Raw genomic sequence first — 26687 nt, forward strand, 5'->3', positions numbered from 1 at the left:
TTACTGCTTGCTAAGAGCTGGGGATATATATACATATATATAGATATACACATATATATGTTTATAAATATGTCAGTGTGTGAGTATAAAGTGGTGGTTTCTTAGACTAACAGGGGTTTGACCTTGACCCTGTACCAGTCAAAACAGAATATTACTTTTATTTATGCATTTAATGGATTGAAGAAAGAACATTTTCTCTGTAACTGCAATAGGGAGGGGAAGTGGAGTGGATATACCCAATCTTATATCTCCTGGGTTTGGCACCATTATTGTTTATTCTTGTTCTCTAAAAACAGAATCTTCTGATGGCTCCCTTAGGTGAAGTTGGGAACTATTTCGGTGTGCAGGATGCAGTACCCTTTGGGAATGTGCCCGTTTTGCCGGTGGATAGTCCGGGTTTGTTAAGTGACCACCTGGGTCAGTCTGAGGCAGGTGGGCTACCCAGGGGGCCTGCAGTCACGGACTTGGACCATTTAAAGGGGATCCTCAGGCGGAGGCAGCTATACTGCAGGACTGGATTTCATTTAGAAATCTTCCCCAATGGTACTATCCAGGGAACCAGGCAAGACCACAGCAGATTTGGTAGGTATTATCATTAACCCTTTAGTGGTCATGTGATGAAATACTGTGATAGAACTAATAAAAAGACGGGGGGAAACGAGACGGGAGGAGAATGATTTATTGTTATGACGGGCCAGCTAAAGAAATGTGTACGGAAATGCAGATACGCGGGTGGCACAACTGCAGCAGCCAAAGCAGCGGCACTTGCAGTATTTTTAGTAGTAATATTTTCTAGCTCTAAGTTATGCCTAAGGGTAGAGAGAGATATTGGGAGTTTTTGTTAATTGTTCAGGACGCTTCTACTGAATGGGCTGATTTCGGGAGTTTAAAGGGTTTTTAATCAGTAACTACTACAATTTAAAATCCACTGAGTTTCCTGAAGGGAGTGGCTCTCAGTCTGTAGCCACTTTTATGGAAGGATTTTTAAAAAATCTTAATAAGTTAACTACCTGAATTATAAACTGATCGTCTTGATTTTCAGTGAGGGATCCACCGGCAGACCCTCCCTGTCCGCACAAGATCTCTCTCTGAATGATCTCTGCGTGCATAAAACAAGATCTTAGTCATGAAATAAGAATAATGACAATACATTGTAGGAGGTAGGAATTATAGGGCGCGCAGGTATCCAGTTAAGACCGGTGCTTGTCATTTTCCATAAGCATGCAGCAAAATGTGGGCTCTCTGAGCTATGTGTGTAAAGCTGGGAGCTAATTTTAAAGAGCATTCCGTGGATTTCATTTCCAGAGGTCGCTATTTGTGACTCAGCATTGAGAACTGGAGGGCTTATGCTTTCATCCACTTTTAAGAGCCTGTGCGCGCACACGTAGGCAAATAGGCCTGGAGCTACCCTCCTGGCAGTGTAATTTTAAAGACTCTGTTGGGTGCATATATAAAAGTAGCCGAGTCACTTTGGATGGAGTGACTTATTGGTTTTTAAGGAGGGTGGTGCCTTCGTAGCTATCCAGTCTTCCAGGCTGTTGGAAGGAGTTAACTTGTGAGTGAACCCACCTGACAGCACTTAAATTAGGTCGTAAAAACAAAGTCCTGGGGTGGGTTTTTTTTTCTCCTCTTCATGTTTTAATGCCAGATGTTGAACAAGATCTAAATTGTATTTTATTGCTTTGTGGGTCTGTTTAGATAATACCAGTGTTGTAAGGGATGATCTCCAAAGGTATTCGAGGGAGGGCGGAGAGGATTAAAACGTGCACAGTCACCGTATAGCAGCCGGTGTCAGACTTTTCTGTCTGATAATTTAACGTTGTTTCCGAACACTCTCCTTCAGTCACACACAGCAGCACACCGCTCTCAGAGCTCGCAGCAGCAGCTAACAGGGAAACTGGCAGGGCTTTCCCTGCTTTATGATTGTTTTGCTAAACGATTTGCAATTTTATACACAAACACACGTACAGAGGAAGTAACACCCGTTGTCTGGCCGAAACTAGGATGAAGACAATAAAATAATACGGGCAATGCAGCTGGGCTTTCCAGCCTAGCCGAAACTCTGGACGAAAGTTGAGAGAGGGCTTGACAGTAATATCTGCCTGATTGTTGCACTCTCCCCGGCTCCCCGCCCTTGCCGTGGGCGCGCGCACACACAGGTTAGCTAAAGACCCCGGGAGCAGGCTGTGTGTTCCCGGACGGAGCTGAGCTGGCGCCTTTGCAGAGCACGGGGAAGCACTCTGCCAGAGAGCGGCAGCAGGCGGCTCGGGTGTGTTCCGAGGCGAGCTGGGCTCACGCCGCTAGCAGGTGTACGGCGGCCGCGCGGCGGCGGCTGCTATTTCGCGCGTCTGCCTGGGCCGTAGCAGGAGGGACTCTGCAGGGTCCTACACCCCTCCGGGTTCCCCCCGTTCCGAGGGGCGCTGCCAGCTGGTCCTGCCCAGCGCGCCGCCGGGGACCGCGTTGTTCGAAGCCTGTTTTCTTGCCCGGCGCCCGGGTTTGCCGCCGTAGTGCTGGGGAGCGAACCCGAGCCGTTGCGAGGGGGCCGCTGCTCTGCTCTAGCACTGCGGCGGGGCTTCGGCGGAGGAGCTCTTTGCCTTCCCGGCAGTTTGCCGAAGCAAAGCGCGGGGCCGGTCTCCTGCCCGTTTGCAGGCAGGGCTGTGGGGGTTTGCAAAGGAGGGTCCCGGGGTGGAGGCGCTGGGAGGAGGTCCTGGTTTGACTTATGGTGGGGCGGTGTTATCTCCTTGCAGGTGTACCAGGGCTGGATGGCATCCCCGGTGCCCAGGCGGGCGGGCGCTTAGTAAATGTTGCTGACCTGAAGTCTCCTTTCCATCTTCTAGGTCAGGGACGTCCTATGCCGCACGTACGGCCAGGTCCTTCCTGTCCCAGAGCTAGCGGGACCCCACTGGGGCAGCCGTGGGGTGAGGGCTGGCAGCGGGGGTTTCGGGGCAGAGCCAGGAAGTTCCTCAGGAAAAGGGAGGACAAAGGGGACCAGAGGCTGTTTGTGAAACCCCCCCCCCCCCGTGCGCTCTGGGAGCCCCGCTTTGCCCCAGAGGAGCCCTCAGCTAAAAAGTCGACTTTGGGATGCAATTTTGGAGGCGTGCCATGAATCCAGCTCGCCTGTGTTCTGGGAGCCTTAATAGTTTGTATTTTTACAGCCAAACGTACACCTTAAAAAATCGCGCAGTGACAGCAGAATTAGCTCCCCCCATGCCATCCCATGTGATCAAAGCCTTATCTCTCTGGGGTGACAAAGGATTTTTTTGATGCAGTCTCCTTTGGTCTAGGGCATTTGGTAGACAGTGGAGTCATTGTAAATTCAGTAACTCCGGGACAGTGAGAGGCGTGCCCTCTGCGTCAGCACCGCACTGCATGCACAGCATTAAAAACCCAGGAATATGCAGGGGGGCGGGGGGGGGGGGAAGATGCTGAGAGGTGACCTCCGCTTCGGGACCCGCAGCCACAAAGAAGCGCAGCAATCAGCATCTGTACCAGCAACAAGGGAAGGAGGAAGCTCCTGCAAACCACCCACTCGACTGTCTATATAAGTCACCCGTGACCGCTGCGAGCCTGCGACTGTGTTAGGCTTGGGATCCGAGTTTTGTTCGGGAGAAAGGTGTGTGTGGGCGCAGTGTGTTTTATGGAGCTACTTCGGGACCAGCCAGAGTTGAGCCTGTGGGAGACAGGGGGCAGGCTGAGGTGCTCGCCAAGGCAGGGAACAATAAATCTAGCGGGGTTTCTTCCCCTTGTGGAGGCCAGTGATCCACAGGGTGCTGCATGGCCTGACCTAGAGCATCTCTGCAGCAATCCTTGGGCAGTGGCTGCAGTGTATGTGACTAACATCCTTTCCCCTGCTGCCCGCCCGGCTGAAGGGGGGGGTGCAGACAATAGCTCCAGAAACAGGAGTGGAAGCAGCAGAAACAGCTTCTGGCACTTTTCCCTTCCTCCTTCTGGTGGTGTGTATATGTGATCTCGTCTCTCTCTCTTTTTTTTTTTACCCCCTCCACTCACTTCTTGGAAGGGACTGGGTTGGGGACAGGGCTGGCATTGTAAAAAAAAATGCAGGTAGCTAGCTCTATCCTTTAGTCTTAGAATCATAGAACCATATGGTTAGAAGGGACTGCAAGGGTCATCTAGTCTAACCTCCTCCAAGATGCAGGAATTGTTATGTCTAAATCATCCAAGACAGGTGGCTATCCAGTCTTTGCACAAGGAAAACTCTCACTGAGTTCAGGGGTGTCTAGCCTGAGTAAGGACTACATTCCAGGGGCCTGGATGAGAAATAAAGGACACCAGAGAGAGGAAAGGAAGCCTGCAAGAAAAAATGTTCCCATTTTCTCTCTTCCCCTCCCCCGTTAGTGACTGCTGCTCTGTGTGTGTGGTGGCGATGATGCAGCAGCACCACCCCCAGAAACGTTGTAACACCTCTGGATGCAGTAACTACAACAAAACATAGCATCCTTGGAACTGCAGCTGAGTTGCGGTTGCCACTGACCAATACAACCAGCAATTTTGCCAGCTATTTTAAGTTATCTAGGGTCAACATGCTCTGTCAAAGCCTGAGGGGCCCTCCTGCCTCTCGGGGAGTTGTAGCTGCTCTCTGGTGTTTTAATTGGCCTACTGTGGCCATGTAGGAAAAGAGAGGTGACAGCTGTGACTGGCAGGCAGTACTTCCCAGCTGAAATGTTTGTTCCAGCTGAGTGCCAAAATCGGAGCTTTCCAAAAGCAGACAGTAGGTGTCCAGAAAGAAGCTGCAGCAGCAGGGCTGCTCCAGTGATCTGTAGGGATTAGGGGAAAGCCTGGGAAATCCCGCCCCCCCTTCTCTTTCCTGTATTCCCCTTCCCATTTTGAGCTATCTGTTTCATGAGTCTGAACTTCAGTAACTTCATAGCCAGGGAGTATATCTTTTTTCCTCCTCTCTATTTTTTCTGTGGAAGCATTATCACCTGCTAAATATACTAGAGCACAGTGCTATTTACCTAGCTCTTTGGCTCCAGGTCCTTTGTGGCTTCCCTCCTCTCTGCTGGGCACCTCATTACCTCCTCTCTGGAAACTTCACAAATAACTCGCTGATGGCAATGATGCTTATTTAGTGTATTGGTGATTTATGACATTTTAGGGTGTTAAGTGGAAGCCACATGTGCCTCAGTCCTGCAATATGAAAAATAAATAACTATATTGAGTGAAAAACAGAAATGTACAAAGGGTGGGACAAACACAGTCCCTAGCTGAAAGGTGGTATTCATTATTTAAGGCCAAAGAAAATACATTCGTAGTTCCATTCTTTACTATTGTGTATTAGACTAGATAAAAGTTGTACCCACTCACCTCCCATGACATTGGTAGGAATATAGGAATTGCTCTACATGGTCAGACAAATGGTCTATCTAGTCCAGTATCTCTAACATGGTCTAGTATTAGATCGTTTAGAGGAAGGTGCAAGAAATACCGATGCAGGCATTTGTTGAATAACCTTCCCACAGGAGAAGTTTCTTCCCAACTTCCTTAGAGAGAAGTTGGATTCTGCCTCGAAGCAGAAATACTCAGTGTCTGAGAATAAGATGCTCACACATTTTAGAAAATTATATCTTCATTTTGGAGGCTGTCAGATTTTTTACTACAAATGGGGCCTAAGCCTCAAAGTTTAGAGGTGTATTGTCCTGGTATTTTGGTTTGGACTACTCTAATTTTGAAGGGAAAATACCCCTTTTAATTTACTATCCGATTCAACTTGTAAGTACTACGTGTACATTACACAAACTATAAAGTGAAAATATTCACAAGGGCATAAGGCCAAATCATGCAATCCTTAAACTGGCAAAACTCCCAATGAAGTCAATGAAAGTTTTGCTTGAGAGTAAGGACTACAGGGTAGGCCCAAAATAATCTCTTGAAGTACTCTAGTGTGTAATATATAATACTAGTTGTGAATGGGCTTGTGTATTTAAAATATTCATATGGCTCTATTGTAATCTCAAATATGTGGGTGTTGATTGCCAGTTACCTTGAAAAATCTGCTACTGTGCTGCAATAGAACATATGACAGCACTTCTCCCCCACCCCCCAGACAGTCAGCAATGTGCACCTAAATATTTGAAATTAGAGTAGCAATTAAGGTTATGCTCCACTTTTATACATGCTCAACATTACTAACTTAGAGCTACAATATGGAATGCTATACACTTAATATAAGAGTTGGCTCATTTAAAATTCCCTGGTAATGTATATCAAGTAATATGATAGTTCAATGAAAGCCTTACAGAAGAAGCCTCATTAACAAGATTTGGAAGTATATATGCAATGATAAGGGGAAAGTTTTAATTGTTTCAATGGGCTGATTGTGTCTGAAACACCACCATAAATACTGTATGTTGCATACCATCTCTTGTTGTTATTTCAAAGACAAAATTCCATAATTACCAAATATTTCCCCACTATATTTGTGAAGCCCCCTCTCTATGTACATATGTACAAAGCAATTTAAAATATATAGGCCTTAATATGTCAGGGTTATCAAAACTGTAAACATACAGTGCAGTGCTGAATAATATATAAAGTAATGATCAATAGTCCCTTATAGGGAATACATTACATTATCTTGGCTACAAAATTTTCCCATAGGCTTTGACTTATATTTTATTATATTTATGTGGCTCATGCCTGTTATTGATTAGTGCACAGACTATTTTGTGAGAGACGAAAAATTAATTGGTCATAAATCCATGAAAGTACTTATTAGCCAGATAAACCTCAACAGTGCAATATTACACTATTATTTTATTGTTTTATGTAAATATAATTTCCAATAAGCTTTTTTTTAGATACACATATTCTACCAATTTATTGAAAATGCCTCTCTACATTTTATCATATGGTTCAGAAAGTAGCTTAATGCAGCAATATGCTTCTTTTGTATTAATGTTGCAGTATAGTTGTTATGAGATCATAGTAGTCTTGCACCAATACTCCAAAATGAAAAACGATGTCTATTTTGTTCCACTGAAATTCTAGATTTGTACAAGTCTTGGGTGGTAGCATCCTCGTTGATGAGGTAAGCAATTTGCAGGGAAGGGAGGGGAAAAAAACCCAGAACCAGGTGACTTGGTGTTGCAGATACTCGCTGTACCATGCACGTGCACCCTGAACTCTGGGAACTTTGCAGAAACAGTGTTTCTCTGCAGAACATTCTGATCTGTAGTGCACAAATGCCTCGTTGGGAGATTAATGTAAAATGTACAAAAATCATTTATGCAGGTTTATTTGGAGCAGGAATATTTAAATTTTCAAAGTTAGGATGAGTAAAAATATCATCCCAGAGAGTTAGATGAATAGTTTGTAGACAAATGTGTGTGAGGCTCTGTACTGCACCTCAGATTTTCATTTCTCAAGTTTTTGGAGGACTGCGCTGTGAGTAGATTTCTTTCCATGTATGTATTCCTCATTTGATGATGCTTGGAAATAAATGCTTCTCATAGCAAACATATAACATTTTATTTTCCTCTTGCAATTTTTATTAAAACATGTTTTTAGGGATTTATTTGGCAAAACAAATTTCATAGCCAAAATTAACATGATTAAGGAATCTATCTGAATACTTTACATTTTTTCTTTGAATTTATTGTTTGTGGTGCAAATCAGGATACTGATAAACATTGTGTAATATGACCATGCTGTAGAGTTTTGTTTAAAAAATGCTGGGAAAGGTTGAGAATAATCTCTTCGCTTGACACCCTTATGCTATCTGCAATGCATCATTCTAGTAGAGGCTTAGGAGAGTTAACTGTTTCACATATTGTGTATTTTAAAATAACACATTCAGTAGTTCTCCTACTTGTTGGAGAGACAGCCCTAAAGTGGAAAAACAATTTTGATAATATCTCCTTGTCAATTAGTGATCAATCAAAAGCAAATAATCTTCAAATGGAAACATCCTGTACATTTCTTTTGTTCTGTATTTTGCAGGTATACTGGAATTTATCAGTATAGCAGTGGGCCTGGTCAGCATTCGAGGGGTAGACAGTGGACTCTATCTTGGAATGAATGAAAAAGGAGAACTGTATGGCTCGGTAAGTTCCTTACCAGTTTCAAAAATCATGCTCTCATCTGATTCCATTAATTATTATTAGTGTTACAGTAGCTCCCAGAAGCCCTAATGAGATCTGAGGTCCATTGTGCTAGGCATTGTACAAACCCATAGTCGCTGCTTTAAATATTTTACAATCTAACTTAAGACAAGATGGAGCAAGTCAATGTAATAAACAAGCGGGGAGGACAAGGGTAACAGTGGCAGGGAAGAGTGATTATGTAGACAGACTACAACTTTCAAGTTTTTTTTTTTTAAATGATAGTAGTCAGGAAGTTTTAATGTCCCTTGTTTATAAATGATCATGGCTAACAGGCCATTTACAGTAGGCATCGTAGTAGAAGTCGGTCATAAGGAGGGATTTTAGTTAGGACAAGGTGGCTGGTTTGTGGATATATTGGGGGAGCGGTTTTCAGGCATAAGGGATGTATGGAGAACCAGTGATAAAAGTTATCGTCCTTGGAAGGGGCAGCAGAAGTTCCAAGAATGGAGAGGTAGGGAGAGGCTAAATTATGCAGGGCCCCAAAAGCGAGGAAAAGAAGTTTGTTGTTCTTGTGTTTGAAAACTTGGCAAGATTGTGAGAGAGAGAGAGGGGCAGGGAGGGTTTGAGGAGGGAGGAAAAATGGTGTCTAGGGATTTCCAGCATGAGAGTCAGAATGAAGAAGTAGTGAAGGAGGGTGGCAGGACTGATGAAGGAGAGAACATGAATAGATGAAAGTTGTGTAGTCACTGGGCTTTCTTCAGGGGCAGGAGGAATCAGATACTGGTGATGAGCAAGAGCTAGGGATTGCTGGGACAGGCCTTGCAATGAGAGGGAGAAAGGAGTTGAAGGTGGTGGAGAGTTTGGCATGGCACTGAGGATGAGATAGGAGAGTCAGGAGTTAGTCAGTGAGAAAAGGGTTGGGGAAGAGTGAGGTGGGTAGTAGATGACAGCTACAGGGAGGGGATAGGTGAGAAGTGTCGGAGGAAATGTTGTTTGAAGGAGCGAGGGAGGGGCTGTGAGCACAAAGAGCGGGAGAGGAGAAGCCCAGTGCCCCCAACATATGTTCCATTGGGGATGATTTGGGGTGGGGAGTGCGTAGCTTCCACATGAGCAGCAGAGCAGTTTCCAAGGGAGATCCAGGTTTCATCCTCTGTCCTCTGACACCATTCTCCATGAGAGCAGGGAGATAGATAGAGGAGTCAGGGATGACTGCCCTTTTTTTGGAGATGGAGCAGGATGAGAGAAGTGGGGCTTGAGGGGTGTGGGAGGAGAGTCCAGAAGGACAGAGGTGATTAAATGGGCGATCTTAAGAAATAATTATTGTGCAATTGATCAATAGTCCAAAGAACCAGTTAACTTATGAAGCAGTTATATGGCTGAATTATGCAGAGAAACAACAGTAATATTACTGATTTTCAGTTCATGAGGTGAATCATTTAAGCAGATAAACATATGTCCAATGAACCAATTAAATTATGCTACACTTTCCAGATTTTATTTAAAGCAAATATCTAAGGATAACAAAAGGAAAATAATTTTAAAATGACTCCTTTTTACTGATGAGGCTTTAATAAATGGATTTGGGAAGTTAATTTTAGTAATGTGACAGAACTTTTCCATGTTAGGTTTGTATTATAATGTCACACTGAACTAGTGAAAATATTCCTTGTTAAACGTTTCTTCAAAGTTATATTTTAAAAAATGGAGCCCTTCAGATTGGATGATTGCCAGACTGGGGAGTTCCATTTTTAAATGCATGACAAGAGATTGCCTGTCCTCATACTACAGAGATGCAGCATACCAAAGATTGATGATAATCGAATTGTATTACTTTCAATGAAACATAAGATCTAATGGCTACTCAGTGTTATGATACTCAAAAGCCTTGTCAACACTAGCAAAATTAGTACCCATATTTCAGCTACTGTGCAAATGCTAGTGGACACAGGGCTCAAAGCAGGTTTTTATGACAGTGTCAAAAGTACCTAGTCTACATTAGTGTAATAGGATCAGAGCAGGTGCATTTCTGCTGGTTGTTACTGTTAACAGGTACTAACTTTGCTAGTGTAGATGCAGTGAGAGGGAAGAATATGTATTTACATTGAAATATCTCTGGATGAACATTATAAAAGGTGTGAAGTGTGTCCAATACTTCCAAATCAACTGCCTTAAGGCACATATCCTCCCTTTTTTGTGTTAAAAGGCATGGAATTTGAGGCCTTATCCTGAGATATCTTTAGCACCATTGGAGATGGGACAGGTGGCAGAGTAGAACACTCAGGGTATGTGACTACTGACAATTCTCACAGAAGGCAAGAAATTGCTGGGAACAACAGTGTCAGTTTTGGCAAATCTTGACCCCCCCCTGGCTTTCCTAAAGCACAGCCTCTTAGGTAGATCCCCACTAGCTGTTTGTCCTCCCCTCTTCACAATATGTAAGCTTCAAAAGGAGGAGCTCCTCCATCATCATCATAACATTTAAAATCTTAAATGCCTGTAAAATGATTTTTCTTTGTAACAAGCTGCTCTCAGGTAGGAACATGCTATGTAGAGTGGCTGTTTTCAGAGTCCTCGTCTCTACCCCCATGTTCTGGCCTTGACCATGCAAAACTGAGTATTTGTGTTGCATCCGTGGAGAGGCCAGAGGTAGTTCTCTTTGGCCATAATTGGGAGGCTGCTTTGTAGTAACTTTTCCTTCTGTGCAGCTACTTTGTCCCTTCCACTCATGTTGACTCCCCTATGATTCCCCTTCACCATAGAGCACATGCAACAGGATGAGATTTAATATAGATATAAGTGAAGTTTTGATACTGGAAGAGGAAATGAATATCTGTGTTTCAGTCTGTAAATTATTTGTCTAGAAAATAGCTAATTTGATTAAGACCTACATGAAATAATCTATAGAAAACTAAGCATGACCTTGCACGACAAAAGCACTGTGTGTGTTTGAAGAGACATATATTATAGTGTGGGTGTATTGCTTAGGAAGGTAATAATACCTTGCTACAGCATCTTGTCAGGACTTCATCTGTGTTATTATATGCGCTTCTGGTTTGTTCCCGTAAATTTGCAAGGACATATATAAGAAATCCAAAGATTGGCAAATAAGACATTTTGAGAAGAGACATTTTCATAGTCCACAGAAAATAACTTGGTGTAGGTAAGAGGGCATAATGTCACATTCCATAAATACCTTTCAGACTACAATGTAAATAAAAGAAGAGAATTATTTGGTCTCTCAAATGGTAGGACAAGGAGCAAGGAAACTAAGTGAGAAAAAGTTTAGGCTATATGTTAGGGGAAAAAAGATCTTAAGAGTAATTGGGCTAGGTAAGTAGTCAAAACATCACTGCAGATATGTAAGAACAGGACAGAAAAAACACTATTGGAAAATAATGTCACCTTGCAATAACACTTAGCATCTTTGATCCTGAAAAATCCCAAATACCTTAGAATCCACTTCCCTTCACCACCACTGTGAGATCAGCCTCTCCTGGGAGGGGGAGCAGGGAAGTCTTTAGGTACCAACCTCATTGCACAGCATAATGGCCCATCAAGCCCAGTATTCTGCCTTCTGGCAGTGGCCAATGCCAGGTGCTTCAAAGGGAATGAATAGAACAGACAATCATCAAGTGATCCATCCCCTGTCATCCAGTCCCAGATTCTGGCAATCAGAGCATGGGGTTGCATCCCCATCCATCTTGGCTAATAGCCATTGACGAACCTATAGTCCATGAAATTATCTAGTTCTTTTTTGAACCCTGTTGTAGTTTTGGCCTTCATAACATCCCCAGGCAATTAGTTCCACAGGTTGACTGTGTGTTGTGTGAAGAAGTACTTCCTTTTGTTTGTTTTAAACCTACTGCCTATTCTTTTCATTGGGTGACCCCTTGTTCTTGTGTTATGTGAAGGAGTAAATAACACTTCCTTATTCACTTTCTCCACACCAGTGATGATTTTATAGACTTCTATCATTTTCCCCCTTAGTTGTCTCTTTTCCAAGATGAACAGTCCTAGTCTTTTTAATCTCCCCTCATATGGAATCTGTTCCATACCCCTAATCATTTTTGTTGCCCTTCTCTGTACCGTTTCCAATTCTAATATATCTTTTTTTATTTTATTTATTTATTTATTTATTATGATGGGGTGACCAGAACTACATGCAGTATTCATGGTGTGGGCACACCATAGATTTATCTAATGGCATTATAATCTTTTCTGTCTTATTATCTATCCCTTTCCTAATGGTTCCTAACATTCTGTTAGCCTTTTTTGACTGCCACTGCACTTTGAGCAGATGTTTTCAGAGATCTATCCACAGTAACTCCAAGATTCCTTTGTTGAGTGGAAACAGTTAATTTAGATCCTATCATTTTGTATGTATTTGTATCATCATTTGTATGTAGTTCCAATGTGCATTACTTTGCATTTATCAACATTGAATTTCATCTGCCATTTTTGATGCCCAGTCTCTCAGTTTTGAGACATCCCTTTGCAACTGTTTGCAGTCAGCTTTGGACTTAACTATCTTGAGTAATTTTGTATCATCTGCACACTTTGCCACCTTTTTTACCCCTTTTTCCAGATCATTTATGAATATGTTGAACTGCACTGGTCCCAGTAGAGATCCCTGGGGGATACCACTATTTACCTCTCTCCATTCTGAAAACTGACCATTTATTCCTACCCTTAGTTTTCCATTTTTTAACCAGTTACTGATCCATCAGAGCACCTTCCCACTTATCCTATGACTGCTTACTTTGCTTAAGAGCCTTTGTTGAGGGACCTTGTCAAAAGCTTTCTGAAAGTCCAAGTACACTATATCCACTGGATCACCCTTGTCCAAATGTTTGTTGACACCCCCCCCCAAAAGAATTCTAATGGAATTGGTGAGGCATGATTTCCCCTTACAAAAGCTATGTTGACTCTTCCCTCAACTAATCGTGTTCATCTGTGTGTCTGATAAGTCTGTTCTTTACTATAGTTTCAACCAATTTGCCTCTTACTGAAGTTAGGCTTACGGGCCTGGAAGGCCTGCTGATTTAAAAGCACTTTCAGGAGGCAAATTTAAGAGAAGCTTCCCTGCCTGGGGAAAGGGGGTTGTTTTAAGTAGACAGAGGCAATTATCCAAGTTGGAATTTGGCCATTACACTCGGGTTAACACCCATATGCTTCTAAAAAGTGCCATGTAATGTTTAATGGCAATAGATGCTCAGGACTCACAAGGCAATGCCAGGCTTGGGCTAATCATGTGGAAGCTGGTGTCTTTAGCTTGAGGGTGATCGGAATAGAACTGGTTTGGAAAAAACTATCCATATTCATATTAATCATGACAAATTTGACCCTGTTTTCATCAAAAACTTTTGCATCTCTGGTTATGAACTTTTGCTGATAGGTTTCATTAGGACAAGATTGCTTGAAGGTTCACATGAAAGCAGACGAAATTTACAGGTTTCATCTGAAATTTTACAGGTGTTGCAATTTTGTTCCCCTCCTGCAGGAATCCCCTCTTTTCTTTTGTGTTTTTCTAGGCAGTGACTTGGCGGCTTTCATTACTGCTTTCTGCCACACTCTGGTGTAACCAAAGGTGCTCATTATCTCATCTCTTTTTCTGCAAGAGTTGATGTGGCTGCTTTTCTTCTGACCCCCAGTTCTAAAAGAGTCTTTGTTGTTGGAGGGGAAGGGAAGAGGAACTTGAGCCTTTCTCTCTCCCTCTGTGATGGGGCAGGAAACAGCCTGCCCTACTGCTGGCTCCATCTTTGTTGAGCCTACAGGCCTGAAAGATGCCCGCTGATCCTCAGTAGCCGTAGATAGGGAAAACCTGCCTAAGGTTTCTAGTCTGTCCTCAGCTTCCCAGATGACCCTTTTAGGATTTGTATGGGGCAGGCCTGTTAAAACTTGAGTAGTGTTAATAGCCCAGTGCTGTTCCTCCAGGATGTATGGGGTGGGAGTGGATGCAGGTTGAAGGATGCTTCAGCAAGTAACCGAGATGGTAGCAAAGGTATGGAGGAATTTCTATGGAAAAGAAAGGGGGATTTTTGGGGTGTGGGGGTACTGTGCCATCTGAAATCAGCATATGAACATGTATACCTAGTTTTGAGAACGTGGGTATACTCTCTGTTCATCTGGGCAGATTAACTTTTTTAGTAAAACTGGAAATTGGCCCTGGTTGTGTTGTCTAAAATTCAGTTATAATCCCTGGCACTGTGCAGGGACATTGGTTCACTATTGATTTAAAGGGAAGCGCTAATGAATCACCAGCATACTACCTACAGCACCTAGATTTTCTTTATAGGGCTTCATTTGAAATATTGACTAGGCCTCAGCATAGTCTTATGAAACTGAAAGGGATAAGACTGAATGACCTAAGTGATTCTCTCAGATTCTGTTATCTCTGATTCTATGATCAATTTCTTACGATGCAACGTACCAGTCATGTAATACTGTTATAGAGTCATTGAATGAATAACGCCATATGTGTAGTGTCAGGGATGCTCAAATCGATCCCAGTAGACTGGCTCCCGGTCCTATCGCACATCCAGCTTCCACAGATTGGAAAAGCTGCCCAAAAATCTGGCTTTCTCAACCATGTCAATGCAAACACGAGGATCCCATTGCATGATGACATGCAGAACCCACCAAAGACAAGATTAAAATCCTGCAACCCTCTGTAGAACTGCATCAAGACCCTTACACTCAACTTTGATGCTGAGGTTCAATGGAGAGCCACACGGAACATTTCAACAGCTCAAAACAAATAGCTCGTTATTGACGCTGCTGAGGAACCACTGGGTTTTGACTTATGTTGGAAAGACTGGTGCAGATTGAATTGCTTCAGGACATCTCATTGGAGATGTGGACAAACCCCCTTTAAATGGAAAATGAGGCAAGCACCTTTATGCGACTGTTGTCACCAGGCACAAACAATGGAGCACATCATATCTGAGTGTCCCCTTCATTCTTTCACCAGAGGCCTCAAGGACATTCCCCAGCTCACTACTGCAGCAACATGCTGACTATCAAAACTAGATATAGATTTGTAATCATTGCTACCTAGCCAAGCCATATGAAAGAAGTAGCATTATTTCTTTTAGTTAAATGACAGACACATCATAAACTAAAATATGCCAAAGCAGGACATTACTTAATCCTTGATTTACTGACCTTTTCCCCTCCCTCACTTTGTTTAAAAAATGTGTTCAAATTTTGGATGCTCATGAAAGTTGGGGGCCAAAAGAAATTGGCAAGTGTTGTGCGAGCTTCCCTGCGTGTCTTTTTAAAGTATACCGCATTCCTGATTTGCTGCTCCCCAGCTATTCAAATCCCAAACTTTTCTGAAGCAAGGAATGTTAATTATGCTAAACTGTACAGTAGGTCTTATAAAAAGTTTACTAGAGAAAGTTTCTGTCATCAAAGCTGCAATTAATTGCCTGGATAAATTTTGAACAATTAAAGATGGATTCCACTGTTTTTTCAGGATTGGGGTGTGGGGGAGAGGGTAGTTAACAAAACACCCAAGGCAGCTGACTTGTCTAAGCCGTCACTGATGGCTGAAACAGTTGCACCTCTGAGAGCCTAACTTAAATCACAACAGCACAGAATATATTCCTGGCCTTTCTGAGAGAACTCTGATGTTAAATCTCATGTCCTATTTAGAAAATGAATGACAAACAATATTGAAACAAGTAATTTTAGGGCAAAATTATCTCATCGAAACTCAGAATGGACAAATGTGAAAAGTGGATAATCTGGAAAACAAAACTAGAAGAAACAGCCTTTGAATGTTAAGGATCACTGACTGTCTTAAAGGGAAAAATATGATTAGTTTTCTTCAGTAGTTGCTCCCTGAAATATTTAAATTGGGTCTTCAATTCCCCAAAGTGTAAGAGCAAAAAAATGGTATGCTGACAAACCCAGACCCATAATCTTTAAATAGCTAAAATGTAAGAAGATAATGAATCCTGCCAGGTAAAAGTGGTGGTGGTGGTTTGGGGCAGTGGGTTAGGGAGCAAGTGTGACACAATGGCCTTAATATCAGTTTATTTCTGCTTAGCTGACCAATGAAAGGGTTACATTCAGTAGCCTCAAGTAGATTCTGTGGGAGACTAACATTAGATATGGCATCGGGTACGCAGTACCCAGCAAACTCAGCAAGATCTTGCCAGACTCCAGTGGAGGCTTTGCATGACTAGATCTGTCCAAAATTAATAGTACACCTCTACCTCGATATAACGCTGTCCTTGGGAGCCAAAAAATGATCCACTGGAGTGTGCAGCCCTGCCCCCCTGGAGCACTGCTTTACCGCGTTATATCCAAATTCGTGTTATATCGGGTAGCGTTATATCGAGTTAGAGGTGTATGTGTTTTTTTTTTTTAATAGACCTAAAAACTTGTCCAACACAGAAGTTTAAATTGCATCCACAGTTTTGATTCTAGAATTATAGTATTATAAGATCCCAATCCTGTATAATGTGCGGGTAAGCCGCCAAAGAGCCTGTAGAAGGATTGGGGCCTAGAAATCTAATTTACCAGAGCTTGAACAAACTATTTTACTGAAAGAATCTAAAATTAAATATTCTAAATTCTATAAATTGCTATTACTATTTCTGTATTATTATAAAAATATTTTTATTTTGGGCATTGGGGCAAAATGTTATGGATCATATGACTCTTTTAAATATTGATTTGTACTTATAAAGGACAACTTTATCTAATGATACTGATTGAACAGCCTGGCTACATTTTATATATATTCATTGTATTTAAACAAAGTTTGGTTAAATTACCGTATATACTCGATCATAAGCTGGTTCGTTTATAAGCCGACCCTCCCAAGATGGATAAGTAAAAATGGAAAATTTTTATAACCCGTTCATAAGCCGACCCTATAATTCAAGGGTCAGCAAACTTTGGCTCCCGGGCCATCAAGATAAGCCTCTGGTGGTCTGAGATGGTTTGTTTACCTCGAGCGTCCGCAGGCACGGAGGTAAACCTAAGTAAACAAAGTGTCCCAGCATGCAAGCTGCTTACCCTGACCCTGACCGGCCGGAACAGCAACTGGTGGGGAATTTTTTTGGGGGGGGAGAAGCTGGGAGTCAAGGGAGTAACCCCCGTGACCACCCCCCACATGACCCCCCCCCCAGCCTGGGACCCCCACACTCTCCCCATCCCATCCCTTCCCACCTTATCTGGGGAGGGCCGGGGAGGATGTCTCTGGCCTGGCTGGAGTTGCTCCGGCAGGCTGGGCAGCGCGGCCACAGCCTGCTCCGGCGGGCCAGACCTGGCGGTGCGGCTGCAGCATATTCCAGCGGGCTGGGCCGGGCCGGGCGGCACGGCCGCAGCGTGCTCCAGCGGCACGGCCGCAGCATGCCCCGGCAGCGCGGCCACAGCCTGCTCTGTGGGGTGGGGCCAAGCGGCACAGTTGCAGCCTGCCAGCCCCGGAGCTGCAGCTGCTTTGGAGGTTGGGGGGAGAGCAGCGTGGCCAGAAGCGGAGAGACTCTGGCCCCGCCTCTTCCCTTCTGGCTCTGCTGGCTGTGCTGCGTCTCCTTGCTCCCTCTGTTGGGGGGAGGGGCTGTGTCCCACCTCTCCCTCTCTATACCCGTTCATAAGCCGACCCCTGTCTCTGGTGCGTCCCTTTTTTACTAAAAAAATTCGACTTATGAACGAGTATATACGGTAATATGTCTGAATATATTTAAAAAGTTACTTCATATTACTGTGTCTTACAACATAGTATATAGTATAGTCTTCTGAATATATAGTATGATTGCAGGGCAGTATACCTGATTTTACATATTTGATACCTTTTGACCCCATAGAATATGGGGAGCAAGGATGGCCTGGGTCAAGTTACACTCCTCAATAATCTGAATGTGTCTGAAATGATTCATTTAGTGTTTTAATTTTTTTCCTGTTATCATTATAAGCCTGATCCAACTCCCACTTAAGTTAATGAGAATTTTTCTACTCCCTTCAGTAGAAATTGGGCTGGGTCTGATGTCAGTTTGCATAATATAAAACATGTAAACCTTGTTTTCAGATTCTTGGAAGGGCTCACTGAGACTCATTCAGCCAAGTGTTCTGAATCAGATGCACTGATCATATTGGCAGCTGTACTCTTGAGTATGGAAGGCAACCCTAAAATAAAGAAGTTAGTGGTGTAAATAGTGTATGGCACAGAATAATCCCAATCCTGTTGGCACTGAAGACAATAGGAAAACACTCAAGAATTGGCCTTTTGGTTGTTTTCCTTACAGACTGACTTTGTTGGGCAAGACTGGTAAAGAAAACAACACAAGTCCCAATCCTGCCTAAGTAAATTTTGAGCAGTTCTTCAACTTTTGAAGTCAATAGATCTATGACAATTTATACAGCTGAGGCTCTCCCTTGAGAGTTCTGCAGTTTCTTTCAATGGAAGCCTGTGGAGGCCCTTAGCATGATCATCTCGCTGTGGATGAGTTTGCAAGTATCTCAGTATCCAAACATTGAAGTAAATGCAGTTATCTACTTCATTCAACTGACTATAATTAAAGTGTTCCTATATATACATTAGAACAAGTAAACAGATGTACACAGTGCACAGTCACTGCTGGCAGAAGTAAATCCATCCGCACTGGAGTTATTTTAAATGTTGAAATAAATGATTACATATCCAGTGAAAGCACATATTAAAAACTTCTCTGGTGTCTTAGGAAAGTTGCAATCCAAATAGAGTGAGTGTCAGTAAAATGAAAGACTGTCTTGTGGCGTTGAGATAGAGGTGTGTGTGTGTGTGTGTGATTTATTGATTGATGGATAGATATTGTAGGTCCTGGAACTAAGGGTGCTGCTGCTTGAAGTGGTTTCCGTTATACACAGGGTTTACAGTTTGGTTCAATGGCTCTGAGCATCCCCACTATGAAAATTGTTCCAGCACCCCGATAGATATTCTGGCTCTAGTGAAGTCAATGGCAAAACTCCCAGGATTTAATCATCAATGCTGAAATCTTCTCCTTATATAAAGAACAGCAAGTTTTGCTGCCCTGCCAATGTGTCTCATCTCTGAGCTAGAGAGACCATAGTTTCTATGTCCAGTCAGTCATTGGCCCTTCTGCTCACACCGCCAACAAGCAGACCATGTTCTACCAGCTATGCTGGTAATTTTAGGATTGTTTTGGATAGAAGATGTTGGATACAATAATGCTTGAAAAATGCTTCCAGATGATTGAAGATAAACAAACGCAGAATATAGTAAGTGAAGGTGTATTCATAATAAAACCTTCACATATGTATAACATAATGCAATTGTTTGTCATACACAACCCTTTAGAACAGGAAGCTAAGATTAAAACAGTAGCCATTTGAAAATACAAAGTGACTTGAGATAGGCCAAGTGTCTTGGCTGAATCCCAATTGGGTAATTACATTTTGCCTAACATCCCTGCTTTTGTGAAAAGTGTCATAACTGGCCTGAATTTCAGTTTGGTGCATTATTTGATAGTCGTCTCCTTCAGCTGTATAATGCTGGGCATTGTTTCAGCAGCAATAAAAGTTTAAAAAAACCAAATAACATTTTTGTCATCATTTGTCAAATGATTTAATAAATAGTATTAGGTATGATAGTATTCTGGCTGAATATTGCCAAAAATATTGCTTGAACATATTTGTCGGAGAAAAATGGCAATGTGCAGGAAATAATATATTCAACTAAAGTGCTTATCCAGCTCCGTTCACCAACTCAAAAAGAAAAGTGACACTCCTCAGTCACCAGTACCTCTTCCAACAGTAGCTGTGGTTTCCCTAGAGATCTTCCATCCAACCAGGGACCAATCTTGCTAAATATGTGAGATCAGACAAGAAAGTAACCCTGTGTATGGCTGCTGTAATATTTATGATCGCTCTTCAGTTAGAGTAAATAATGTAATATGTTTATGTTTAATAGCCTATTCAGACTGAGTATGAGACCAATTTTATATATAATGCCCTAATTTGCAAGTAAAAAAGTGAGGAAAAGTGCTTAAAAATTAAAAGAGTCTGTTCATTACATTTTGTATAGTTATGTTTTCCTCTCATTGAGCACATAACTTTCATTATTGTGATATACCTATCTCATAGAGCTGGAAGGGACCTTGAAAGGTTATCGAGTCCAGTCCCCTGCCTTCACAGCAGGACCAAGTACTGTCCCTGACAGATTTTTGCCCCAGATCCCTAAATGGCCCCCTCAAGGATTGAACTCACAACCCTGTGTTTAGCAGGCCAATTCTCAAATCATTGCAAGCACATATTTAGGGGAGAATATATCTGAAAACATAACTCTTCTTAAGAGAGGGTTAACTATCATGGCTGTGATGTAGAGTAGATATAGAAAGAGTTTTGACCAAATCAAATTTACTTATTTTTATAATGTGCTGGGACTTTTGGATTAAGCATTTACACGTAAAGTGGCTTCTTTGATTCAAATCAATGTAGTAGTCCACGTGAAGAAGGACAAAATGATGTGTTGCGTAGAAATAAGAGTGTACAACAAGCAGGATAGATGGCATGTTTATTGTCATTTTAGTAAGGATGGGGTAAATGGTCAGATTTCAAAATCATTATACAGCTTTAAATGTAGCCCCAATTAACAGGCCTTAAAAGGGCAAAAAAGATACTGAATATTTTTGCCCAGGATACTATACTTTGTTTTCATTTACTAAGCAACACAAATATATAATATGAAATATTTGTCCAATAAAAGTAATTAGCCTTACAATGAAGTCATTTTCAGAGTAATACCCATATGGATTAAACATTTTCTTATTTTATTATTCTACATTTTAAATTAGCTGCTCCTCAAGAATATATTTTAAAAATAATCTAGTCAGGCATCCATTGTGGTGTCCGATAGTCCGACACTTTATTAATTCATAGTCTGTCTTTTAATGGGGCTGGCTGAAAGTTTTGATGTTGTAATTACTGTTTTCTCCCTGCTAAGTTGTGGATAATATATAAAAAGAGAATGGGGTTTCCATAGTAGCTAATGTTCACCAGATTTTCTTCCAAAGCACCAGGTTAGCAGACTTCTGAATTAAATCCATATTCATCACTTGGGCCCTGTGATAGAATTGAATAGTTCAAAGATACATATTATATTAACAGCTACAGTTAAATAAGCTAAAAGAGGTAAAACATGGAAATACAGTAAAATGAGAATTGATCGCTTTATAGTGGAATACTCTATAAACGGTCTTAGTTGGAAACATGGTGTGTTGTGCAACATCTGATTTGTATAGTTCCGAGGTCAAATCTTGAGCAGAGCCTTACTTGATTAGCAGTGGAAACTCTAACTCGCAGGAGTAAAGGTTAGAGTTTCCACTGCTATCCCACTTAGATATGTTTGATGTATGTGTCGGTCTCGAGCAGAATTCATCTAGTAAGATTAAATAATACATTGTACTGTAAAGTATGCGCAGATGAGTAATTAAAAAAAAAAATTAAATAAGCTACGGATCACACCACAGAGAAGCAATGGAGTACTCTAAGGCCAACTTCTGCTTTTAGAATATGCACAATGTACTTTCAGAAAATCACAGCCAGAGGGGGAAACACTTACCAATAATATTCCCTCCCAAAACCTCAGGGTTGGCTTTTTGTGAATGGTTCACATACTGAGCTGGAAGGACAAAAGGGTATTCCAGCTGGGTTCACGTATGTTATTGCTCAAAACTACTGCATGCATGCATCATTCTCTGCTCCTATGTATTCTCCTCCACGTAAATTATGTGTGCTTCTGTCTTGAATAAGATGCACGGGCACTCATAATATGGGTGTAAACTACTGCAGCTTTTTGCAATATTGATTAATAGCAATTTCTATCTATCTCAGAACTTATATGGCCTCTATTGCTGTGGCAGCCATGTGGGGAGAGGATAGGGAGGGAAAAATCAGATGCAATCTGCATTTGGTCGTGGATTAGTGTTACATCACTAGCTAACAGAGCACCTTGTCCAAAGTCCATCAAAGTCAATGGAAGTCTATTTACTGCAATGATCTGTAGACCAAACCCCAAATTTCCAACTGTCCTAGACTGCCATACCGTATCAGTTCATGATATTATAAATACACATTTCACATAAAAATATGATTGTTTATATATGTATAAATTATCACCCATATCCTGGGAAGAAAAATATTACAGTGTGTACTATATGGATCTCATACCAATTTTTCCTAAATGAATAATTTTGATATGGTACAAAAAAGGTCTAGCTATGTTCCAAAAGGAAAATTGGGAACTCTTCATAATATAGAAATTGAAACTGTAAGGTGAAAAATATGTGGAAGGAATACAGAATGCAGTATAATAAATAAACTCAATCAAGGTCTGATGATTAAGTATACTGTAGTGTTGTCATAATTGATTAAGCCTTCCAGATGAAGGGATAGAGTATTTTAAACTGTATACCTGGGTATGGGAAAATACTTATAAAAATATACATTTGATAGTACTAAAAGACTATTTCTCAGTATGTATGAAATGTAGATGAAGTGAATAAATAATTAATGGATTCAAGAAAGGACAGAATACCATTTTATCAAGATCTCTATTTTTAACAAGGACTGATTCTGCAGTGCATGTCATGTGATCTGATTCCCTGCAGAGAGCAGAAAACTTAATATGAATTAGTTTCAGTCCCCCGTGGAGCTAAAGGCACAGCATACAACACCAATCAGCATCTGCTTTTGCTATTAAAAAACACAAAGTAATTTTAAAAATCACCCAAAGTAAAATAAATGTTAAGACAAGAGCAGTATTTAAAGATTATTTGGTTAGTATAAGAAAGATCTTGATCTCAAAGATGCCTGTGTAATGTTCTATATATGTTGCGGGAGGCTACTAGAACACATTTAATTCTCAACTTTAAAAAAAATTCAGTAAAAATGTGTTATTGGTGCAATCCCAGCTCTCAAAGTCAATGAGGCATCTTGTGTGATTAAATCTTACACAAGTAGCAGGTTGCAAGATTGGGCCCACTGATGCTTGAGGATTTATTGAAAACAAATATTTTTTTCTTCATTTTCTAAACAGAAACAAATACCCGAACAGTGTTGCAATGTATAAAATATTTCACTAAATTGCCATCAAAAACGCCAAAAAAAGATAAATACAAACATCTTAAAAAGTTGCCTACAAATTGTGATCTAGGATGCACACACGTGGGAGAGGGTGGTCATGTGCTTAAAGACCAGGGCTGGGAGTCAGGACTCTATTCCTGTCTTTGTCACAGATTTCCTTTGTGACTTTGGGCAAGTCATTTCACGTAGGTCACTCTGTTTTTGTATCCTCATCTGTAAAAGTGTAATACCTACTGCACAAGTGTGTTTTAAGGTTTAATTCGTTAATGTCTGCCAAGCACTTGGAGATCTTCTGATAATAAATGCATATAACATACAAAGCATTATCATCATTTGTGCAAAATATTATAGTGATTGGAGTTCTATAATAATTAAGGCCAGAGCTTGAGTTGAAGTCAATGGAACTATGCTGATTTACAACAGCTGAGGATCTGTCCCCTAGGACCTAATTCTAGTCTCAGTTACATGGTATAAATCCAGAATAATTTGAGTCATTCCACTGGAGTTACAGCTGAAAACAGAATTTGGCTGATAGATAGATGTGGCTCCTATTCATTTCACTGACAACTGTGCATATGAATCTGGGGCCAAAAGTGGCTCTAAATTATTTTTTCTTCTTGGAGGATCAGAGTTCTTCGCATGTTATAAAGATCAGAGGCTCTTCTTCACTTTCTCCTTAAGTTCTTTCCCTCACTCTATAGGTCTTGTGTTCTGATATGAGGCTCTCTCAGGGGCTTGATAACTCTGTTCCCCACTGTGTGTTGAGCAGTGGCCCTCAATTTTGAGTTCATTGGCTCTACAGCTCTTCTTACTTTAGCCATTGAAGGACAAGATCCTGGAGTCTTTGCTTTGTTGCCTATGTGAGTTATGCCTAGGCTGAGGACTGGAGGATCAGGTGCAAAGGGAACAAAAGACAAACCTAGGTGTCCTATATATCTCTGTGAAGAATTATCGCTTAGCAAATTGGTCAGACTCTAAATTCTGTTTTAATAAGCCAAGTAACATATATTCAAATAGTATTTCTTTCAATTCAATATTTCGATTACTCTTTGGAACAAACTCACTTGGATTTTAAGGCATTAAATTATATTTGAAACCCACAAAACAATTCTGTTTTCCTTTTGCTGTATCTCACAATTCAAATCCTTTGCAGCAAAAAAAAAAAAAAAAAAATTTTTAAAAAAAAAAAGTCCATTAACATCACCTGGCTGTGAGCTGCTTGTCTCTCTAGAATGAGTGGTAATTAAAGCATTGCTATTTTTATTGTTTTTTAAAACAGGTTATTGAAAGAGCTTTTTAGCTTTCACACACAGTTGTCTATGTTGTGATTGTTTTAGGCAACACATAGAAACAACGGAGCTCTGTTGAATCTTTTCTATAGTTAACATTAGGAATTTTTATCTAGCACATTTTGCTATACTTGCAATGAGTTACTGGTATCGATAAGTAAAGATAATCTTGTAATGTTTCCTTTAAATATGGTAATACATACATTAAATGGATAGAAAGTTATTTTTAGTACTGGTTTCTTACTGCTTTTTCTTTTGTCTTTTCAGGAAAAATTAACCCAGGAGTGCGTATTCAGAGAGCAGTTTGAAGAAAACTGGTATAATACATATTCATCAAATCTATATAAACATGTGGACACTGGAAGACGATATTATGTTGCGTTAAATAAAGATGGGACTCCAAGAGAAGGGACTAGGACTAAACGGCATCAAAAATTTACACATTTTTTACCGAGACCCGTGGACCCTGAGAAAGTACCTGAACTATATAAGGATATTTTAAGCCAAAGTTGACAAAGACAATTCCTTCACTTGAGCCCTTAAAAAGTAACCACTATAAAGGTTTAATGCGGTGGGTTCTTATTGATTAGCTGTGCCATCACATCAGCTCCACTGTTGCCAAACTTTGTCGCATGCATAATGTATGATGGAGGCTTGGATGGAACATGCTGATTTTGTTCTGCACTTAAAGGTTTCTCCTCCTGGAGGAGAGCCTATGCCCACTCGCTTGATTTATTATGAGAGAGAGAGAAGAGAGTGTGTGTGTGTGAGAGAGAATGAAAGAGAAAGAAAGAAAGAAGCAAAAGCAAGGAGGAAAAAGGACTGATGCATGCTGGGAAATAGACACGCTTTTAAATTTTTGATCAGTTGTACTTCATCATATATCAGCATAGCTGCCATACTTTGATTCATCAGGATTTTTGGCTGGTGGCCTGCTCAAGTGTACGCTGCATTTACAAAGGCATGGAGGGTGCAGTCTTACTTAAACAAGAGACTTTTCAGTTAACTGCTCATGGGGTATCGTCCCCTTGAGTTTAAAGCAAAGACCTCTTAGTGAAAAAATAAAAAGTTAAATTTATTTATAGAAATTCCAAAGGCAACATTTTATTTATTTTATATATTTATTTATTATAGAGAGTTTATTTTTAATGAAATATGTACAGGCCAGATAGGCATTTTGGAAGCTTTAGGCTCTGTAAGCATTAAAATGGCAAAGGCCACTATGAACCTGTGGTAAATTCATGCAAGTAAATATAAAAGGTGCATGGATACAAAAACAATTCTAGTGACCCTAATGTACTAAAGGCGACAATCTATTCTGTGCCCATATTATTGTAAAAGTATGCACACCACTCATGACACTGAGTATTCACTCTTCTGACTGCTTGTTTCATAGCTTACCCCGAGAGGATTAAAGATAAAACTGGGTCTTCAACTTTTATTCTGTGTGTGTAATATTTCCTCTCTGATAAAGTGACTTATTCCATCATTGTAAACTTCTCAGTTGTGGAAAATATAGGGGTTGGTATATACTTTACTTGGTAAAACCTATTGCAGATTATACCAAAGCTAAATGATAAATATGCTTTTTTTTTAAGCAGAACACCAGAAACAACATAACTAATATAAACGGTTGTACTAATTAAGATTATCACAGATAGCACAGAATGGTTTAAGAGGGCAAGAACCAGGTTAACAGGATCTCTCTTGTAAACATGTTTATTTGTGCACTTGACTATCTGCTATGAAATTATACAAGTTCCATAGGGGTCATTGTAACATCTTTTATGGAAAATTGCTTTCAGTGTGAACTGTCATAATACATGATATTAGCACCCTTCTTAAAGTAAAACTTGCAAAATGAAACTAATAAATCTCTATCAGTAATGACAATGAGGGGGAAAGTATTATACTTGTTTTTTTTCCCTGAAGTTACCTTCAAATATTCATAAACTATAAATGAGACTACAATATGTAATATACTTTATATGGATTTTGTATCATTTTATGTTAAGCACATAAACATATATTGTTACTGGTAATAATTTTGGAACTTGTTGTTAGGAAAGAGACTATTTTTCACAATACTCTGAGGAAAAAGGAGCAAAATTGTTAGCATATTTAACAAAATGGAATTTATAATTTTTGTATTACTTAAGTTTTGACCTTACTTCACTTTGCCACTGAATTCACTGGGAGAGAGATCCGGCCTTAATACTCCTAGCCAACTGCATACAGAGAC

General features: G+C 40.8%; 1 protein-coding gene across 1 annotated transcript; it reads left to right on the forward strand.

Moving 5' to 3' along the window:
- Nucleotides 1-26687, forward strand: LOC112118479 (fibroblast growth factor 9). Its single transcript, XM_024216823.2, has 3 exons — nt 1-582; nt 7960-8063; nt 24713-26687. The coding sequence occupies exons 1-3, from the start codon at nt 306-308 to the stop codon at nt 24956-24958; spliced, it is 627 nt and encodes a 208-aa protein (XP_024072591.1). The 5' UTR covers nt 1-305; the 3' UTR covers nt 24959-26687.

Source organism: Terrapene carolina, unplaced genomic scaffold (assembly GCF_002925995.2).
Source record: "Terrapene carolina triunguis isolate 2854851 unplaced genomic scaffold, T_m_triunguis-2.0 Scaffold139, whole genome shotgun sequence".
Lineage (NCBI taxonomy): Eukaryota > Metazoa > Chordata > Testudines > Emydidae > Terrapene > Terrapene triunguis.

Bases quoted from the DNA above. Each gene is read 5' to 3' on its own strand.
- LOC112118479 (XM_024216823.2), top strand. From the start codon at position 306: ATGGCTCCCTTAGGTGAAGTTGGGAACTATTTCGGTGTGCAGGATGCA. The intron at 583-7,959 runs GTAGGTATTATC...TGTATTTTGCAG, and splicing joins GCAAGACCACAGCAGATTTG to GTATACTGGAATTTATCAGT. The intron at 8,064-24,712 runs GTAAGTTCCTTA...TTGTCTTTTCAG, and splicing joins AAGGAGAACTGTATGGCTCG to GAAAAATTAACCCAGGAGTG.